The sequence below is a fragment of the Neopelma chrysocephalum genome, unplaced genomic scaffold (assembly GCF_003984885.1).
Source record: "Neopelma chrysocephalum unplaced genomic scaffold, ASM398488v2 Primary Assembly neopelma1_66, whole genome shotgun sequence".
NCBI classification, from domain to species: domain Eukaryota; kingdom Metazoa; phylum Chordata; class Aves; order Passeriformes; family Pipridae; genus Neopelma; species Neopelma chrysocephalum.
Window position 1 is genome coordinate 9,622,398 of NW_020897725.1, and position 17,511 is coordinate 9,639,908.

Below are 17,511 nucleotides of genomic sequence, written 5' to 3' on the forward strand. Positions count from 1 at the left end.
CCTGGACCCAGCCGGGGTTAAGGATCCTCTGTGTTCTCTCTGGGCAGTGCACAGCACAAGGGACTCAGCTGGGCAGGGTGGACTGCATCTCGCTGAGGAGGTCAGGTGTGTCTGCGCCTCATCAGCTTCTCAGGAAAAAGATGGAGGATTTTATGGAAGCAATGTGATGGGACCTAAACGTACTGGAAGGAATCTGGGGTAATCTGGGAGGTACAACGACGTAAAGCCCAAAGGGCTTTCATCTCTGCTTGTCCCTGAAGATGCTTCTATAGTATGTATAAATACATCATAAATAATTTCTGGGTTAGTAAAAAAGCACTTACTACATCCAAATAGGAATAGGAGCTGCAGTGACTGTGTGGTACTATGCTGTTTCAAACACACATTCACAGGTATGTCAGACATAACCTTTGCCATCACATTCACCTCCCATTCATTTTGGCTTATCACATGACTGCACACTGCTAAAAATGTTCTTATCTCCACTAAATATGATTCAGGGGCTTAAAAAGGGTGCCATGACACAAAGATTAATCTCCAACTAAAACCCTGATTTTATGCTAGATTTGCTGACTCGGAACAAGGCCAGTGACTTTCCTCTGCCTAATCTTAAAAAAAAACCCAAAAACCAGCAAACCACCAACCTGCAGGCAATGTCCTGTAAGTGATATAAAACCATAAATGGAGAATTACAAAAGGTCTTGCAGCTTGATATGTTGCAGGGTAAGGCATTATATGAGTCACAGAAGTAAAGAAACTTACTGAAACTTATTGAAGAGAAGTGCTGTCAGGCCACGAGATGAGAGAGAACAGCTTAATCTTCACCCCACTTATGTGCCTCTCCCAGTGCTGTGAACTGAGTGCTGAGAATAAAGTTTAGGTTTAAGAATGAAGTGGTGGCGTCACCATCCCTAAAAATGCCCAAAAAACCAAGTAGATGTGGCACTTCATGATATGGTTTAGTGGGCATGGTGGTATTCGATCAAAGGCTGAACTTGATGATCTTGAAGGTCTTTTCCAACTTTAATGACTCTAAAATTCTAAGCTATTCCTCTTTTCTTTTACATTTAACGTGCCTGAAATATGCTGCTCCTTTCGTGCCTCTGTTTGTTCTTCGGACTTTCTTCAGGTTTTGCAGCAAAACCATGAGCGTGTAGGGGAGAGAGGGAGGTTCACTGTTTCAGGGTCAGCCCCAGATTTCCACAATATCCTGGGATTTCAGCTCTGAGGGCTACACTCTGCACTGGATTTACAGTTGAAGTTTAACTCTCCTGCTGTTTGGGTGTCAGTATGAAACTCACAGCTCTGTGCTGCCAAGTGACAGTGACAACTGTGACATGTACAGAGACAACGGATACACCTCAGAAATCACAGTCCCCTGGGTCTCAGCAGAGCAGGAGTAGTTCAAGCAATAAAACAGCTGGTTTCCACCACTACCTGGCCAAGACACTTCACTACTGACCAGGTCTTGGGCTTGTTCTCAGCCCACTCAGAGCACATGGGCTCTCCCTGTAGATCAACAGCAACATCAGGTTTCACACTGAAGACACTGCAATTAGAGGAAAATAGGCAACTTGCCTGAAACAGGCACCAAAGCACCAGGAGGGCAATTAAGTTGTTTTCTCTATACAAGCAGAACCTTCATTAAGTAGCTTTTAACATGTTCACCTACAAGAGTAATCTTAATTCCCCTTCTTCTTCTGTTTTACCTCTCACAATGAGGTTACACCTCTTCCTTCTCCCTTTTGCAAGTTTATTTCCAACATCTCCCTTGCCTCCTTCTCCAGCTCAGCTGCTGTTTTGTCATTGTCACTGGAACTGTGTTCACAGCTGCTGCCCTCTTCCCTGCACCATTACTGCTCTTGTCTCATTCTAAAGAACATAGGCTTTCTTGCTTATTTTTCCTCTGCCTTTTTTCTTTTTTTTTTTTTTTAACCAAGTGGGCTGAAAACCATTCTTTTTTCCCTCTGGACAAGGCAGACATCAGACAGGTCCATCTGTTCTCCTTGCAGGATCAGTGGCAAAGAGACTGCATGGACACCTAAAAATTACATCCCACTCTTCAACAGAGCTGACAGCTGAAGGAATGACCATATTGCAATTGCTTTTTTAAATAACTCAAGAGATACAGCTAGGTATTTATGTTCTGAATAGGATAACACTGCCTTGGGTCCTTTCCAGGAAAAAAAAATAAACACAAAAACAAAACACCACATTCTGGCAATTATTATTTCACTATTAATGTAGGGACTACATTGACCAGAGAAACCAGCAACAATTTCTGACCCTAGTCCTGCAAAGCTATGCTAGATGAGGCTTTACCTTCTGCATGCACAAGCCTGAGGGACATCAACAGAGGTCACCACAAGGTGAGACTAAGAGGCACCACAACAAGATTTAGGTACAAGAGTGAATCAGAATTCAGCACTGCAAAAATCTGGTGATCTTGGTTCATGTATTTACATGTTTTGAGACAGGTGTTCCAGATTTTAGACTGTATGAGATTTTCGTATTCGGGGCAGTCATCTTCAGGCCAAAAAGGATAGTTCTGTTCTACCCTCCAGTCTGAGTACTTTGTGAAGTTATTATCCCCACAAGGCCTCCAACAATGTGATTAGGATAAGATTCATCTCACAAAGTTAGTGTTTGTAATGTAGGTGTCTACATCTAAGTCATGTATTGAATCTCCCATTACAGTCAAGTGATACCTATTTATTTGGTATCATTGCTGGTAATCAGGATGTGATATATCCCTGTCATCATTTACTTCAGGATGAGTTGAACATCAGCAATGCTCCTGCAGCAGTGGTTTATACCAGCATCTGAGGAGATTGAAATGACACATTTAGATATTTACAGGGAAGACATAACCACACTTAGTCTTAAGAATCCCAGCCCAATTACTATAACTGCTACTGCTTCTGTTATGTTACATTATGATGTTAACAATACAGTTAAGATATAAGTATATATCTTTTTTCTGAGTTACTTCATTTCTCATTTACTTATCTTATTGTTGCTAAATTAGAAAAAAAACCATATTCCTAGTTATAACTTTAAGTCTTGCTTAATCACCAGTCAAGAATATGCAGAATTATTGATTTAGCCCATATTTTGCAGCAAAGCTATAGCCTACAGCTGTCTTCTAGAAAATTCTTCAAGTTTGGTTTAAAAATGACAAGTGGAAAATTGATAATTTCTTGTGCAAATTCTTCCAGCAGATATCTGTTCCCCTATTAGACCTTATATATAGCCTAAATTTATCTTGCATCATCTTCCAACCGTGTTATATCATCATTTATGCAATTAAAAAGCCCTCTAGTATAACAGAAACTCCCAGTCTTCATAGACTGGAACAAACATTGATGGAGAACTCAGATTAAGGTTTATAAACACATTATCTACTTCAAGTTGCTGAGAAATTAGCTCATGGTAGAATAAGTGAAAACAAGCACTGCCAATGAAGACAGATTTCCATCTGCTCAAAATCTCTTTTCTTCGCTCATCCTAATGATGTTTTCTTTAGAGTTACTGTTTCCAGAAAACTGCAAGATATTACTCTGTAACAGAAGAGCTTCCCTATGGTGTCCAACAAAATGTTGTTTCGGAGGTGATTATGTCCTGCTTTGGTCTCTGGGAGCAATGTTCTTTCTCATCCCATTTGCTGGGGAATATGGTGATTTAGGAACTCAGCCCTGCCTATACACTCAATTGCTAGAGAAAGTTGCTGTTCATTTATTGTCACACCAAGAGCTCCCATCTTTAATTTCTTGGTTATCAACACCAATTGCAAACGGAGCTGCAAACTAGGATGCTGTGTTATCACCTTGACTCTGGGAGCAACAGCTCAAGTTGTGTATGTAGTAACATGCAGATCATGGATTAGCCTGTATGTCATGCTACTAAACCACTTCCTCCTACCACTGAGATCAGGAACAGATATTAGTTCAGTTTGTACCCTTTCTGGGAAGAGAGATGGGTGTCCACCTCCACTTCATGTTCCCTCTTTCTCGAGAGAACAGCTGAGTCACCACAAGAAAGCTGTTACCTACACAGGTCATCAATAAATCAGTCCTTCCCTAACACCACCGTCACCCCTGGAGCAAAGAGTGATCAGGAGCCGTGACTCAGAAGTGTGTGGGTCTGAATTAAAACAACTCTTCTCCTACAAGGATGCTGTTTGGGTAGGGGCTCTAACTCTGGGCTGTGCTCAAAGTCACAGGCTGGCTCAGCGGAAGCACCTTAGCACCAAATGCCATATTTAACATCAGGGAGTTGTGCAAGCAAAAGAGAAACACTAAGGAAACAAGGTGATTCAGAGATAATTCCTGTACCTAAACTACCTTTCACCATATGGACAAAGTAATTCTTGTTGAGTCTCTACTCTGAGGGAATTTGAGGCACAGTTTTAATCCTGACATGGGTGAACTCAATGTTAAAATGCAATAAGTTAAATAAAAAAGTGTAAAAAAGACCAAAAGGTAAATACAGCTATATCTGGATAGGAGACAATTTGTCATGTCAGCTCTGTCAACCTGATATCAGCACTTAGGTCCACAGATTTTAAGTTGGACTGAACTCTGTTGTCATAGTCAAAGTAGGAAAGGCTGAGGAAAGACACAAAGAAGAGCTGGATGATTCAGTGACTGGTACTGTTCTTTGGTAACAAGGCTATGAATGCCACCAAGGGAAGGAGATAATATGGGATTGAGTGAGGGACAAGAAGAAAGAGATGGGAATTTGGTGGAAATGTCAAATTACAGTTAAAAAAAAAAAAAAAAGAGAAGTCATTGGGAAAGGCTTCCTATTCTCAGTTACCTGTACTGATTACACCAAAGGTTATTCCTAGCATCCCCCAGAGAGAGTGCTGCAAACATAGGCAGTGTTGGTGTTAGTTAGCCTAGCGGCACACAACTCTCTTTGTAGCTAAAAATTTGGAGCATTTTTTCCTCCACAGTGGGCTGACTTGCCCAGCATCTCTGTCCAGATGTTACATCTCACTTCTATCCATGCATACTTAGGATTGAATGGAGTGGGGAGGGAAGAAGACTCCTGGCCTAGAAGTCTACCTGTTATAAGAAATGCATTAAACAACATATCTGTGAAGAGCAACCAAATTCATCACTCCTCACAATATAAAGTAGTTCAGCTCTTGGAGATGCATAAAACTTAACTGGATACAGCCTCAAGCAACCTGATTTGACTGTGAAGTTAACCCTGCTATAGAGACTGGACTGGAGGCCTCTAAAACCTTACAAACTACAAGGTTTTATGGTTGTAATTGTCAACTCCCTCCTACAACTCCAAGATCAGACACAACCTTCACCAAGAAATGGGCAAAAAGACGGTGCTTCACTTGCTTAACTTCCCCAGCTTATCTGCACTGGATTTGTTAGCCAAATAACTGGATTTAGGAGGTAGGAAAAATCCTCTTTCATCTTTGAGGAGCAGAGAGGGAAGGAAGTGTTTATATAAATCAGCTCCCAACATGATGAACACCATGGTGTGAATACTGGAAGCTCTGGGACAGGGTGGTGCTTGCTTGTTTTCTTGCCAGGGGATCTCCATCTCTCCTATTTATCCCATTCTGTCTTACCTTAGTGAGAGGACAAGTCTGTTGTAGAAGGGAAGTACCTTGCCAGAGATCTTGGCCTCTGGTACAAGCAGAGAGTATCAGTAAAAAATGAAAAGATTTTGTAGTAAGTCCAGAACAAGCTTGCGGTGCAGCGGCCAAAACCAATTGTTCTTCTGACTGTAATAGATTTACTCTACATTTGCACTGACATGACTAAAAGAGGTTGCTGGCTCAGTATTTCTGCAAAAACAAGCAAAATGCAAACTAGCAGCTATAAAAGGAACACACCACCATCTAAAACCACTTCTTTATGTCAGGGCATTTGCATGCCTCCAGATTTTGTACAGTTCTCCGATGATTTCAGTATTAGGTTCAATTATGCTAGTTTTCTGATTCAGCTGGTGTATGAAAGTGAGCACGCCCTTGAAAATACTGAGTGGTGCCTACATTTCTGCAAAGTCTCCAACTTTATAGAGAAAACTGTAGCACTTAAAAAACACTCTGAGCTTATGAATGACCCTCACAATCATCCTCATTCACACCAGGCCATTCAAATTGACCTTTTACACTCGTTACAGGCTTCAAAAGGGCAACGTCCAAACCACTCACAAAGTGTTTTCTGGGCCCTAAAAGACACCTGCTAGAAAGGTGAGGCAATTTTGAGAGATGGAGTCAAGAGAAGTAATGTAAATGGACAGAAATTCAGGAATAGGAGGAAACTGGCCTGTTGCTGGCAAACTCCCACCACAGTAACACCTGTGCCCAGGTAAATCCTGAATGGCCACAAGAAGGTGGAGGGAAAATAGAGGCAATCCCAGGCTTGGATCTGAAGCTCAGTACAAAAGGTAGTTATGTCTGGATTTGAGTGCGACCTCAAGATCAACTGCAACTATGATCATAAACCAAGAGCAAATTTATGGGAGGGCTCAGGGATATAAAGCCCATGGTAAAACAGAGAACAAAGGGAAAGTGGAAAGGTAAGCTCAAGATTCCCAACTAGAGAAAAATATTAAAGCTACTGAAATCATATGTTCTTTGGCATCATGTCAGGGATGACCATAGGCTTGTCATGGCCTGGGATAATAAGTAGACACATATGTAAAACTCTTGAGGAAAGGGAATTAGAATTGAGCCTAATATTAATAAAAGCCTATGTAATAATATGGGTCATATTCCTCTTGCCTTTAAAGGTGCGACTTTTCTGTATGATTGTGGCTTTTACTGCAGACATTTACCAGAGATCAAGTCCCCTCAGCTCCTGCTATAGACAACGGAGAGTTGCTCAGTAGAGCTGAAGGTGTAATTTATCTCCATGTAAAGCAGACCCCCACATCTGGTTGGATGAATTGCACCAAAAAAATCCATTGACTGTATTGACTAGATCTCCACTGACTATAAAGAGAAGTTAAATACCTACTGAACATGTCTAAAGTCAGCTGTTTCAATGTGGCTTTGATCCTTGCCTATCAGGTCAGGTAAAAAGTTTCCCATTCCCCAGGTGTTTTCGGTGCAAATACCCAAATTTAAGTTAGTCACATGAGGTCTCCTTTGTAGTCGGCAAAAAGTTTCAGGCGCTGCAAGAGGTGATTAATCTCACCTAGTTTAGAACTGTCTTTAAAATGAGATTAATTGCACTCCAGAAAGTTCCATTTCCTGTTTTTCTTCAGCATCTATAAAAGGATTCCAGACAGCTTCCTCAGATAATGTGATAGATGGATGGATCCCATCGTGACTGTGGAGAGACTGACGCTCGAGCCCTGAGGAAAAGCAGGGAAATGCAGTTCGTTTAAGTAATTTAACACTGAAAAAAGTAGCATATTTGACAATGTACTATGTGATAGCACCATACTCTGAGAGTAGGAATTGCCTCTGTCAGATCCCACCTCTGCACCCAGAACCCAACAAGGTAATGGAGCAACATCTACAATTATGAGTGAGACAAACTCAGGAGAAATACCCAAATATCAGCAGCAACACAACTAATAATATCTTCTTCTATCTTTTACACAAGTAAGAAGTTTAGTAACGAAAGATCAGTAGGCTCTTTCTCCTGGATTTGTACCACAAAAATGTATTCTTTTGTTAATATGCCAAGATGTGGGGGTGAAGTGTTTGAACCTCCACGGGAGTTTGATCAGGACAAGGAATGTTGAAACAGAAAAGGCAAAAGCCATGGCAAAGTCCCATGAACAGGAAGAAGAAAAGCTATAGAATCTAAAATGTGTTACTGGACACACACATAGGGTGAAACCTGTACTATTTCAGTGGGTTAGGATTTCTTGGGTCTTTATCTAAGTGAAGGGTCTTATTCCATGGGTCATGGTTTTAAACTAGAAGAGTGTCCATTTATATTAGGTATAAGGAAGAATTTTTTTACAATGAGGGTGGTAAAACACTGGCATAGGTTGTCCAGAGAGGTGGTGGATGCCTCATCCCTGGAAACATTCAAGGTCAGGTTGGATGAGGCTCTGAGCAACCTCTCGAGTTGAAGGTGTCCCTGCCCACGGCAGGAGGGTTGGACTAGGTGTCCTTTAAAGGTCCCTTCCATCCCAAATTATTTTAAGATTCTATCCCAAAAAAGTGGCTTTTTGCATAGACCCAGGAGGATATTCTCAAATTGGTAAGATCTCACATATAAGAATTCTCTCTTTTCTAGTAACCCAAAGTTGCTCAGCCCTGCTCTCTGTCCATGAGGCCAGCTGGCATGACCAATGTCCATATCATTGACCTCACTTGCCTCCAAAGCAGGGAGCCCCACTCAGACTCCTACTGGGAGTGGTCCCAGGTCTGTGGTAACACCTGATCTGTGCTCAGTCACTCAGAACAAAACCATGAGACAGGTCATCCAGCAGTGTTATCGGTCATGTGTGTCACTGCTTGGGGACATAGCTGGTATGGCTCTGCCAATTAGACTTGAAATAGTTAATGACTACTCTAGGCATGAGGAAAGCTGCTGTCATAGCTGCAGAGCAAGGCTGGTCCTGAGCTGTGGCCCTGTGCATCTGGTGGCACGGCGCAGACGGTGTCTGAGGTGTGATCAGGGAGCCTCAGCCAGCTGTGTGCATTGAAATTCTTCCAGCACGTCTCACAAGAGCAGCAATGTTAGCAAAGGTAGAAGAGCAAATTCCAGTTCGTGTAATTACCTTCCTAAATTAATTCCCCTGCAATTTCAATCAGCTGCTCTTGACATTCCCTCCTCAGGGTGTAATCCCTCCTCATAAACGCTCTGAGCCCTGCATGGGGAGGCATGAGGGGAGCAAAGATAAGCAGAGCTGATGCTGCACTGCTGAGAGCTGGTGGGCAGCTCCCCACAGGGCGCTTTGGGGATTTCACTATCAGTCCCTCAGCAGCTGTACTTGCTTCTTCTCCATCCCCACTGAAAGCAGAAAATTTTAGACTCTGAATTTACAGTCAGTGGGGAATTCCCTGTAAAGAGTCTTCTAGTTTAGTATTAACATCTCTGTCGTTCACCTAAAGTTAGATATAACCCAAATCTAATGGCTTCTATAAAATATAGAAGAACTAGGACCTGGATGGATTAGGACATTTAAGCTTTCAGCATTGCTTTAGCTCTACTTTAGAGGTGGATGGTACTAGGAACAATGAATTATTTTGTTATATGGGGTACACACCATGTCAAAACCATGAAATATCTGAGATAGGAAGACAACAATGAAATGCACATCACAGAACTAAATAGATAAACAAAACTCAGGTTTGAACAAAAAGAAATGCGGAACTGTTTGCAATTTTGACACAGGTGCAGTATCTCATAAAGTCTTTGTTCTAGTATTAATTCAGATGACCATGAGAAACACCATGACATTAAAAAATGGGTTCAGAGATATAAATAAAGCCTTAAACAATGATATCGCATTAACGGGGGGGGAAGTTTTTATTTAGTGAAATGCTGAATGGAGTTTCTTAGTTCTGGCCTTATTAAATGCTTCCTTAATGATCTGGAAAAAGAACTAAATTGAATGTTAGCAAAAAATTATAAGGTACTAATATAGAAGGTGACCAAGACACTAGTGAGGACAGAATAAAGTAAATATAAAAAGCATCTGAGATTAAAAAACAGCACTGAAGGGTCAACATGACAATCACAAATTAACACAGGTTGGCAAAGTAATGCAAAACACATTCATACAGCTCCCAGCCCCAGCTCTGAAAACTGGGGGGATAAACGAGATGTAAGTATCCACAAAACAAAAGTGTGTGAAATCAAAGTAAAAGAGTCAACCCAGAGGATGAGGAGTCCTGCACTGCTGCTGCCATACAATGGATCTGTACTGCTCCACCACCACGGACCAGCACCCAAGAAAAAGTAAATTGGGAAAGATTTTGGCAAGATTAATGCACGTAGGAGAAGGGAGTAAGAGCACAGGGCATCTCAAGAGACACTGGAGGCTTCTCATGCCAGGGTCTCAGCATCTCTCCAACTGAGATTTAGCAGTGTTAGATATATTAAACCTCCACCTCAGCATGGTTTGCACCACTAAGGAGGACAAGGTGTTATCCTGGTGACTACAACTAGAGGTAGCTGTTAAGCTCTGGAAGGGATGAAGACCTGTGATAGATCCTGTAGAGAAGTGGAGCTTAGAAGGATCTCACCAGGCCTGAACAGAACAGTGAGCTGGTTGTGGAGAGGAAGATGATGATATCCAGTGCTGCTTTCCACCAAATCTCAGTCGCACTGTTCTGCTTTGGATTACCTCAGTGCCACCTTGGATAGGTTCCTCCTGACATCATTTGCTCCAAGTCAAACAGACTTTTAAGTAGTTTGCTCACTTAAGGCTGGGGAAGGCAATTTACGGATTTCCAGCCTGGAAGTTCTCCCAAAGTGCCTTTTTCCAAAGTAGGTTACCATGAACCTAAATATCCCAGGGCGTGTCCCTCTCTCCACAGAAAACGCTAAGTTTCCCAGCTACCATCCTGAGACAGAAAGCAGCATACACTTAACAGCTCTTGCAGACCACATTCCCTGCAAAGCTATTAATATTTAAGTTATTCTATTTAATACAGTATCTGCCAGAAGCAATAGCAGATGCAATGTCTCCATGGCTCCATTCCTTCTGTAAAGTTCCACGCACAAGAAGAGAGTATGGCACTATTAAATACGAGAAGGGAATATGGCATTATTAAATACAAGAATAAACATTATAATTTATTTATACCATGCAAGGCTGATCATGGTAGTACCCAGCCACTCAGCTACCTGGCTACATCTAAGGTCAACAATCTATTATGTTTTTAAACAGATATAAATGATGTTAACACTCACTTGACAGATTTTGATTAGAAAGTTTACTACAGCTGTTAAATTAGATACAAATTATTCCAGTTCAGACCTTGTCTTTGAATATTGCACATGCATCTCAATGCTACAAAGGACTTTCTGATGACCAAGAGATACAGAATTGTATTCAACATACATGCACAGGTTTGTATGTTGGGTAACCTATAATTAAACAGGATTTAATCAAGTGATATTTGAAGACAGAGAGTCCCAAAAAAAGAACAGAAATGTGCAGGGTGAGTAGCTTCTGAGGTGACCTTAGGGAGAAGTAGGAATTGCTGGGGCACCTTCATGTTCACTTGTACACATTCAAGCACACCTTGATATATGACTGGTGTTTTATATATGTATTCATTTTCTAATACAGCTGTTAATAGTCTTTAGTTACTATTTTTTCCCATCAAATTTGTTTTGAGTGTTTCTACATTTTGCAGCAAAATGAGCAAAATGGGCATGGAAAGTTTCTCCCTGTTCATTTTTTGTACCATTTTCCTAGTCTCCCTCTCAGGTTAAAACAATAAGTAAAACCCAGGTGCCCTCTCCACCCAGCAGCTGTTCCAGAGGAGCCCAGACCCTGCTGTGTCCTGTCATGATCTAATGTTTGCGAGGAACAAACAGAGGCACGTGAGGAAACTGAGATGGCTTTTATGAACAAAGTGGTGCTTCCAACCACAGTCCAGGCTGGAGATACTGCAGTAAGTCTAGTCCTGGGCTTAACTGCCGGCAGTATCTCCAGAACTGCTGGGGTGGCACTGAGATGGTGCTGCTCCTCACACCAAGTTCATAAAAGAGAAGAAAAATTTGATTTGCTGGCTGCTGGAGGGGCTTTGCTGTATCACTGCTCAATAAATTGATGAAATTTGGGACTGTTCAGTTTTATAGACATTACACCAGGGACTATGACTTCTTTTTGAGAAGCTTTTATTCCTAGGCTGAGCTGACAGCACTGAAAGAGCAGCTGCTGAGTGTTTGCTGACACTGGCAGTGCTGATGCTCACCCACACGTCAAGCCCTCCCTCATGCATCGCTGACCACGGTGGATCTTGATGCCCATCCAGACGAGGCTGCATTGCATGGTTTGAGCTGAGGATTGGACTTGCCAAAAGGGTGCTCAGGGACCTGCATCCCCAGGGGTTTGGGGAACACTGAGGCATACACCTGTGCAACATGGAATCGTGTGCCTGCAGCTCCCAGGAGCCCATCGAGCAGGCACGAGCAGCACCAAAACTCAAGCTACCAGCGTAGTCATGACAATGTGGAATGCGCGGGCAAACCAACTCAACCTGCGGGTACCACTACAGAATGGGTCTTGCTGTCAGCACCAATGCCCAAGCACAGACATAAGCTGTAGATGAAAACACACCTATTCCCACCAAATGTCTGTAATTTCAGAGGCAGTTTGGATGCCTAAACAAGCGTTGGGCACCTGCAAGCTGCTGAAGTGACTCCAAAGCTATGGCTGGGAATCACAAGCCACTCACATTACCCAGACAGTGGCTTCCCCAGGCTCTGATGCCCCTTCTCATTCCTCCCAGCAAACTCCTGGTGACCACGGCCTGTCATGTTGGCTGATCCCAGTGACTGAGGCACAGTCTCACCTCCTTAAACCACACACAAACACAGGGCAGCTCCACAAGTCTGGAGCTGCAACAGCAGAGGCGTGTGGTAAGGTCTCCAATGACTAAGACTTCATTATTTTTTACTAAGTATACTGCAGAATATTTATCCGTGCATTATGATGAATTAGCATAAATAATTAAAACAGAACTCATATTGGCAAACACACAAGCAAAGGGCACTCGCTAATGGACCAGGCTCGCTCTGCTGCTCCAGGGACTCACTTAGATACAAGTCCTTGCCAAACAGGCCAAGGAAGGACTCCTATTTGTCTTTCTTTTTACTCCAAACCTGTTCCCATCTCACCCCAGATGTCACACACAGGCTGGGGGTGGGTGAGCACGTCTTACAGAGCATCTCCTAAAGGGGGAAGAAGAAAATAATGGAAAGCCCCCAAACCTTCAACCTGTTCCCCAAGTCCCATGACACTCTTCTCTGCAAACAACACACCTACGATCAGTCATGCAAGAGGTGCTCGCTGGTGCTTCCCAGAAATGCTGATGATTTGATGGATCGCATGACTCTGCCTCCTCTTTTTATTCCAGGTATTAAGCAGTACTGAAAGAAGATTACATGGCAAATAGAGAAGGGTCCTCTAATGTTCCCCATGGTTTCCCTCTCTCATCAGCAGGTACACATGGTGATCTACACCAGCAGAGTGCAGCTGATATTGCACACTTTCCCAAAAAGAAAAATCTAATCCCAAACCTTTTCCTGGTCTTATTTTTCTGTGAAAGTAAAGGCTGCCGTCGTCTCAGAAGATGGTATGAAAACAAGAGTTTATCCTAGATACCTCTCCTTCAGCTTCTCTTTTCTTTGTCAGGTTGAAAATTTTCCACAAATTGCAATTCCAAACTTGATCTGTATTTCCTGGACTCTGTTCATTATCCACCAAATAATTTGTGCTTACAATTAATTATAAACTGGAAAAATCAAAATCTTACTTATTTTCAATTCTTCATTCTATTCATTAATGCTTCAGTGCATAAATAAAGCATTTGGATGGTTTGTGGAGGTGGACAGGTCTTGAGTCTATCTCCCTGGCCAAAGTACACATCCCACGAGGCACAACCACAGGGGTTTCCTACAATATATTATGCTGCCTAACACAAAGGGAAATACAGTACTTCATGGGAACATCAGTCATTCCTACAGCGACATGAGCTCAGGAAAGAGCAGGGATAGATTGTAGCCTGACCTGCAACCCCCAGGAGACATTTCCAAATTAAATACCTCAAAGGTTAAAAGAGATTTATTATTTTTTTTATTTTATTTAAATTTATTGAAAATGTTCAGCAGGAGTTTAGCCTTACAGAGGTGAAATTCTTCTTAGGAGAAACAAATTTCTCTTACCAACTATGCCACTAAGACATTGCCATATTGCCAAGAAGTCCATCAACCCTGGTGTCCCAGCAAAGCGGAACTTCATGGGTGATACATAAATCTCCTGTCCAGTAGAGCTGCCAGAGAATAAATGTTTTCAGATAGGAAAGGAAACAGAGTCAGCTTCTTTAGGGAACAACTCCCCAAGGATAGGCTTGGACAAACTCACTTTTGCAGCATAAGAAAGAAGGAAGAATTACGAAGAAAGTATCTCATGCCACTTTCTGTAAATCATTGCCAGGGAAAGCTGAATGTTAAAGTTGCCATCAGGAACTTTTCCCTTTCTCCCCTGCATCTTTGTCTCTAGGGCTTGGTACGGCCTGATCACATTCATGCATTCTCCTTGAATTATGTCAATAGACTGAATTATTTCAGTAGATCTAACACCACCTGAACTAAAGCAAGAGTTTACAACAGGCACTGCTCAAGTCTTATTTATGTGCACATTATAGGAGTGAGATACACAGGGGATCATGACCCCTTTGCAGCCATATGTGCATTGCTCTATGATTTAACAAGATCCCATCTGTACCACCCTTTTAAAAGTTCTGGCACCCAAAGCTTTTGCAAAGACCTTGGCAAAGCCCCTTCCTGAGCCCCACACAACATCCTTGGCATGTCCTGAAGGTTGCAACCCTCTTTCATCAGCAGCTTCCTGTCCTGCTTCCCAAACCCTGGGATATACACAGCACCGGAGTCCTTTGTATAATTTCTTCATTAAATATCTCTGAATCCTTGGATCTATAAGGAATTAATCACATCCATCCATGCTGCAATCCCTTTTGGCCCTCAGCTGTTTATTGTCCGGTTATTTGTACATGAGAGCAACCATCTTACTGGTAGTTTTGAGTGCATGGCATTTATTGCAAAGTTACTCAGAAGATGAGACAAAGTGTAATATGCCACTAAGATAAGAAAAATGAGACTTTTACTGAAGAGTAACACAGAATCAAATTTGTCTATTTTATGAAAAGACAGGCAATCTCTTGCCTTCCCAAGGAAAAGTGTAAACTGTTCTAGTGTGAAAAGTATCACCGGGGGACTGATGGGATGGCACTACACATTGTCACAGCAGCACCTCCAACACAAGAGGGACTCCTTTAGAGAAGGAAAAAAGGTTAAAAGACAATTCATTTGAAAGCAAGAACAAAGACTTTGGATACCAACTTAGATGCTGTTTCCCACAGCACTTTTGCTCTCGAGCAGGTCTTCATTCTTCAGCAGCAGGAACAAGCTCTGAAGTCTGTCAGCAAGATCTCAGCACACTCTGCCATCACTCTCACCAGATTCCTTTTTGTAGGGTTTGATCCTACACTGAGGTGAGACTGCACAACTTCAACTGAGTTCAGAAGGAGCTGAGATGAACAGAAACCCAGTGGGGCCAACTTGGACTGCTGAGCCCCCTGCGGTGTCCTGGGAAGAGACGGGGTGTTTGTGCTCAGTTGACAGACTTCTGTTTTACTTCCTTTAAGGATAAGGACTTCTAAAAGTGTTTAGTTTCATTTTCATTAATGTTAAACTTGGCATCGATGGTTTTAACAAAACTGTTATTGACTTCTGTGAGAGCAGGTCAGACTCACATTTCAGTTTTGCAGGACTGAGTAGTCGCCAAAGGGAAGTTGACCACACAGTGTCAGGTCCACTCCTAAGAAGGATGGAACCTTCCAAACATCCTGATTTTTTTCCTGTTCTGTGAGTCATATTGCATAAGGATCTTAAGGTCAACCACACATGTGGAGAGCTACCTAAAATAAACGTAACTTGGAAATTCTTATACCACTGCAAATAAATGTGAATTTCTCAGCTCACCTGAGCCTCTCCACACACATCCACTGTCCTATTGCCTATATCCAGACACAAGCCTGGGCACAGATTTGACCCAGCTGCCACAGAGGGATGCCAGCTGTTCACAGTACTCTGCCATGTGCCAAATCCTCACTGATGCATTGTGTGTGTGGGTTGACCAAGGCAGGATGAAAGGGGTGCCCCTCTGTCCAGACATGGCTCTCTCCAGCAAGAAGCAGCATTATGCAATACTGAGCATGACTGAACAGCAAGCTCTGGACCAAAGAGCCTTCCCAGCGTAACACACTCCAAGTGCTGTCGCTCCCTGCCTGCCAGCACGAGTTTTCCTGTGGCAAAAAGGAGCGAAAGAACTGAAAAAGTGTCAAAGCATCCAGTATCCACATTTTCATAGCAATTAATCTGGAAAACAGGACCTGTGTCCCAAGATGTACTTTATAAATAAATACTGAAAAGGGGGGAGCAGCAACGAGTCAGTGGCACGCAGCAGCACACCAGTAGTGAACATTTCATTTTAATTCTTGCCCAGGGCTAAATCCTTGCCAACATCATGAAAAATTTGCCTGAAGGTAAAATCACAGCCCTACACTCAAGGTGTTTATTTGCAGGTGCAAAAACTATGCCAATGATTAGGACTTCCCAAGATCCAGCTCTAGGCTACAGCCCATGCAGCCTAGAGAGCTTTGTTTGTCTTTGCCAAGTAAACTCGTTTCAGAAATCACTGCTTAAATCCTCTGTCACGTAGAGCTGTGCACACCTAATAGCATCAAAGAAAAACAGTCCCACCGTGATCACTGATAATCCCTTGGGTTTTCAAGCACATTCACAACATTAAACCTCACATTTATTTTAATAGGACTCTGCCAACTCCATTATTTTTTCCTATGAAAACTTAAAGGTACAGAATTTTTAGGAGTGTAAACCATTCGCCATTCACTTGGCTTGTGAAAGTCACAAAACGAGTTTGTTTCCTCTCAGTTCACTTGTGGTCAGTGTAACTTTCTGCCTGACAGCGCTGCAACGCTCAGGCTTCATGCACTGCGGGGTGATGTTTATCGGACCAAAACCCGATGGTTTTCATTTGACACTTTCAACTATTGAAGGCGTCGGTTCGCTCGGGGTTTATAACAGTGAGTTGAACCACACGCGGTGCTCTGGGCTGAGCTGAACTGGCCGCGTTCCCCTGAAGCACTTCGAGCCTTAAAACCGCTCAGAGCTTAGTCTTTCTGGCATCCCTTTTCCAGCGTCTCAGACACAGAGGCTCGGGAATGCCACTCCAAGGCAACGTGGAGGTACGGACAAGACAGGGACTCAGACTTAAAAGGAGCTGCTCTTTTTGGAAAACCCGACGACAGAAAAGAAAGAAATAAAGCCGCTCAGCAGCACACCCCGTATCAGACCCTTGCTCCCACACATACCCGGCGCCGGAGCGAGCCCCCGGAGCGCCTCATGCAGAGAATGATAAAGCAAAACGGTGTCCCCGGGCGCATCCCCCCGGGGCAGCCCCCGGCATCCCCCCGGGGAGCACCGCGTACTCACACGAAGGCGTGATAGAGCAGCGCCCAGCCGCGGGGTCGTTCCAGGGCGTCGTAGATCAAAGTTTGGATGCGGCGGTACCTGGCGTGGTTCCGCTTCACCGGGCGGCTCAGGGGGGTCTTCGCCAGCAGCCCCAGCCCCGGCGGGCTCCGCTTGCCGCCCTCCTCCTTCCCGCCGCCCTCCAGCAGCAGCGTCCCGTCGCGGTCGCCGCCGGCGCCCAGGGCCAGCGAGCCCTGCTCGGGGTCGCCGCCGCTCGCCGCTCGCCGCCCCGCCGCCGCCGCCGCCCCGCCGGCCGCGC

General features: G+C 43.4%; 1 protein-coding gene and 1 long non-coding RNA gene across 2 annotated transcripts in view; both read right to left on the reverse strand.

Annotated features, from left to right (window-relative positions):
* KCNQ3 (potassium voltage-gated channel subfamily Q member 3) overlaps positions 1-17,511 on the reverse strand; it is a 200,207-nt gene that overhangs the window by 182,164 nt on the left and 532 nt on the right. Inside the window, exon 2 of the mRNA XM_027684389.1 lies at positions 17,217-17,504. Coding sequence (XP_027540190.1) covers positions 17,217-17,504 — 288 coding nt within the window. The remainder of the gene's footprint in view (positions 1-17,216; positions 17,505-17,511) is intronic.
* Positions 7,194-12,075, reverse strand: LOC113968134. The gene is made up of 3 exons (XR_003534384.1): positions 12,033-12,075; positions 8,719-8,808; positions 7,194-7,332 (listed from the first exon to the last, which is right to left on the reverse strand). It is a non-coding gene; the product is annotated as an uncharacterized LOC113968134 (long non-coding RNA).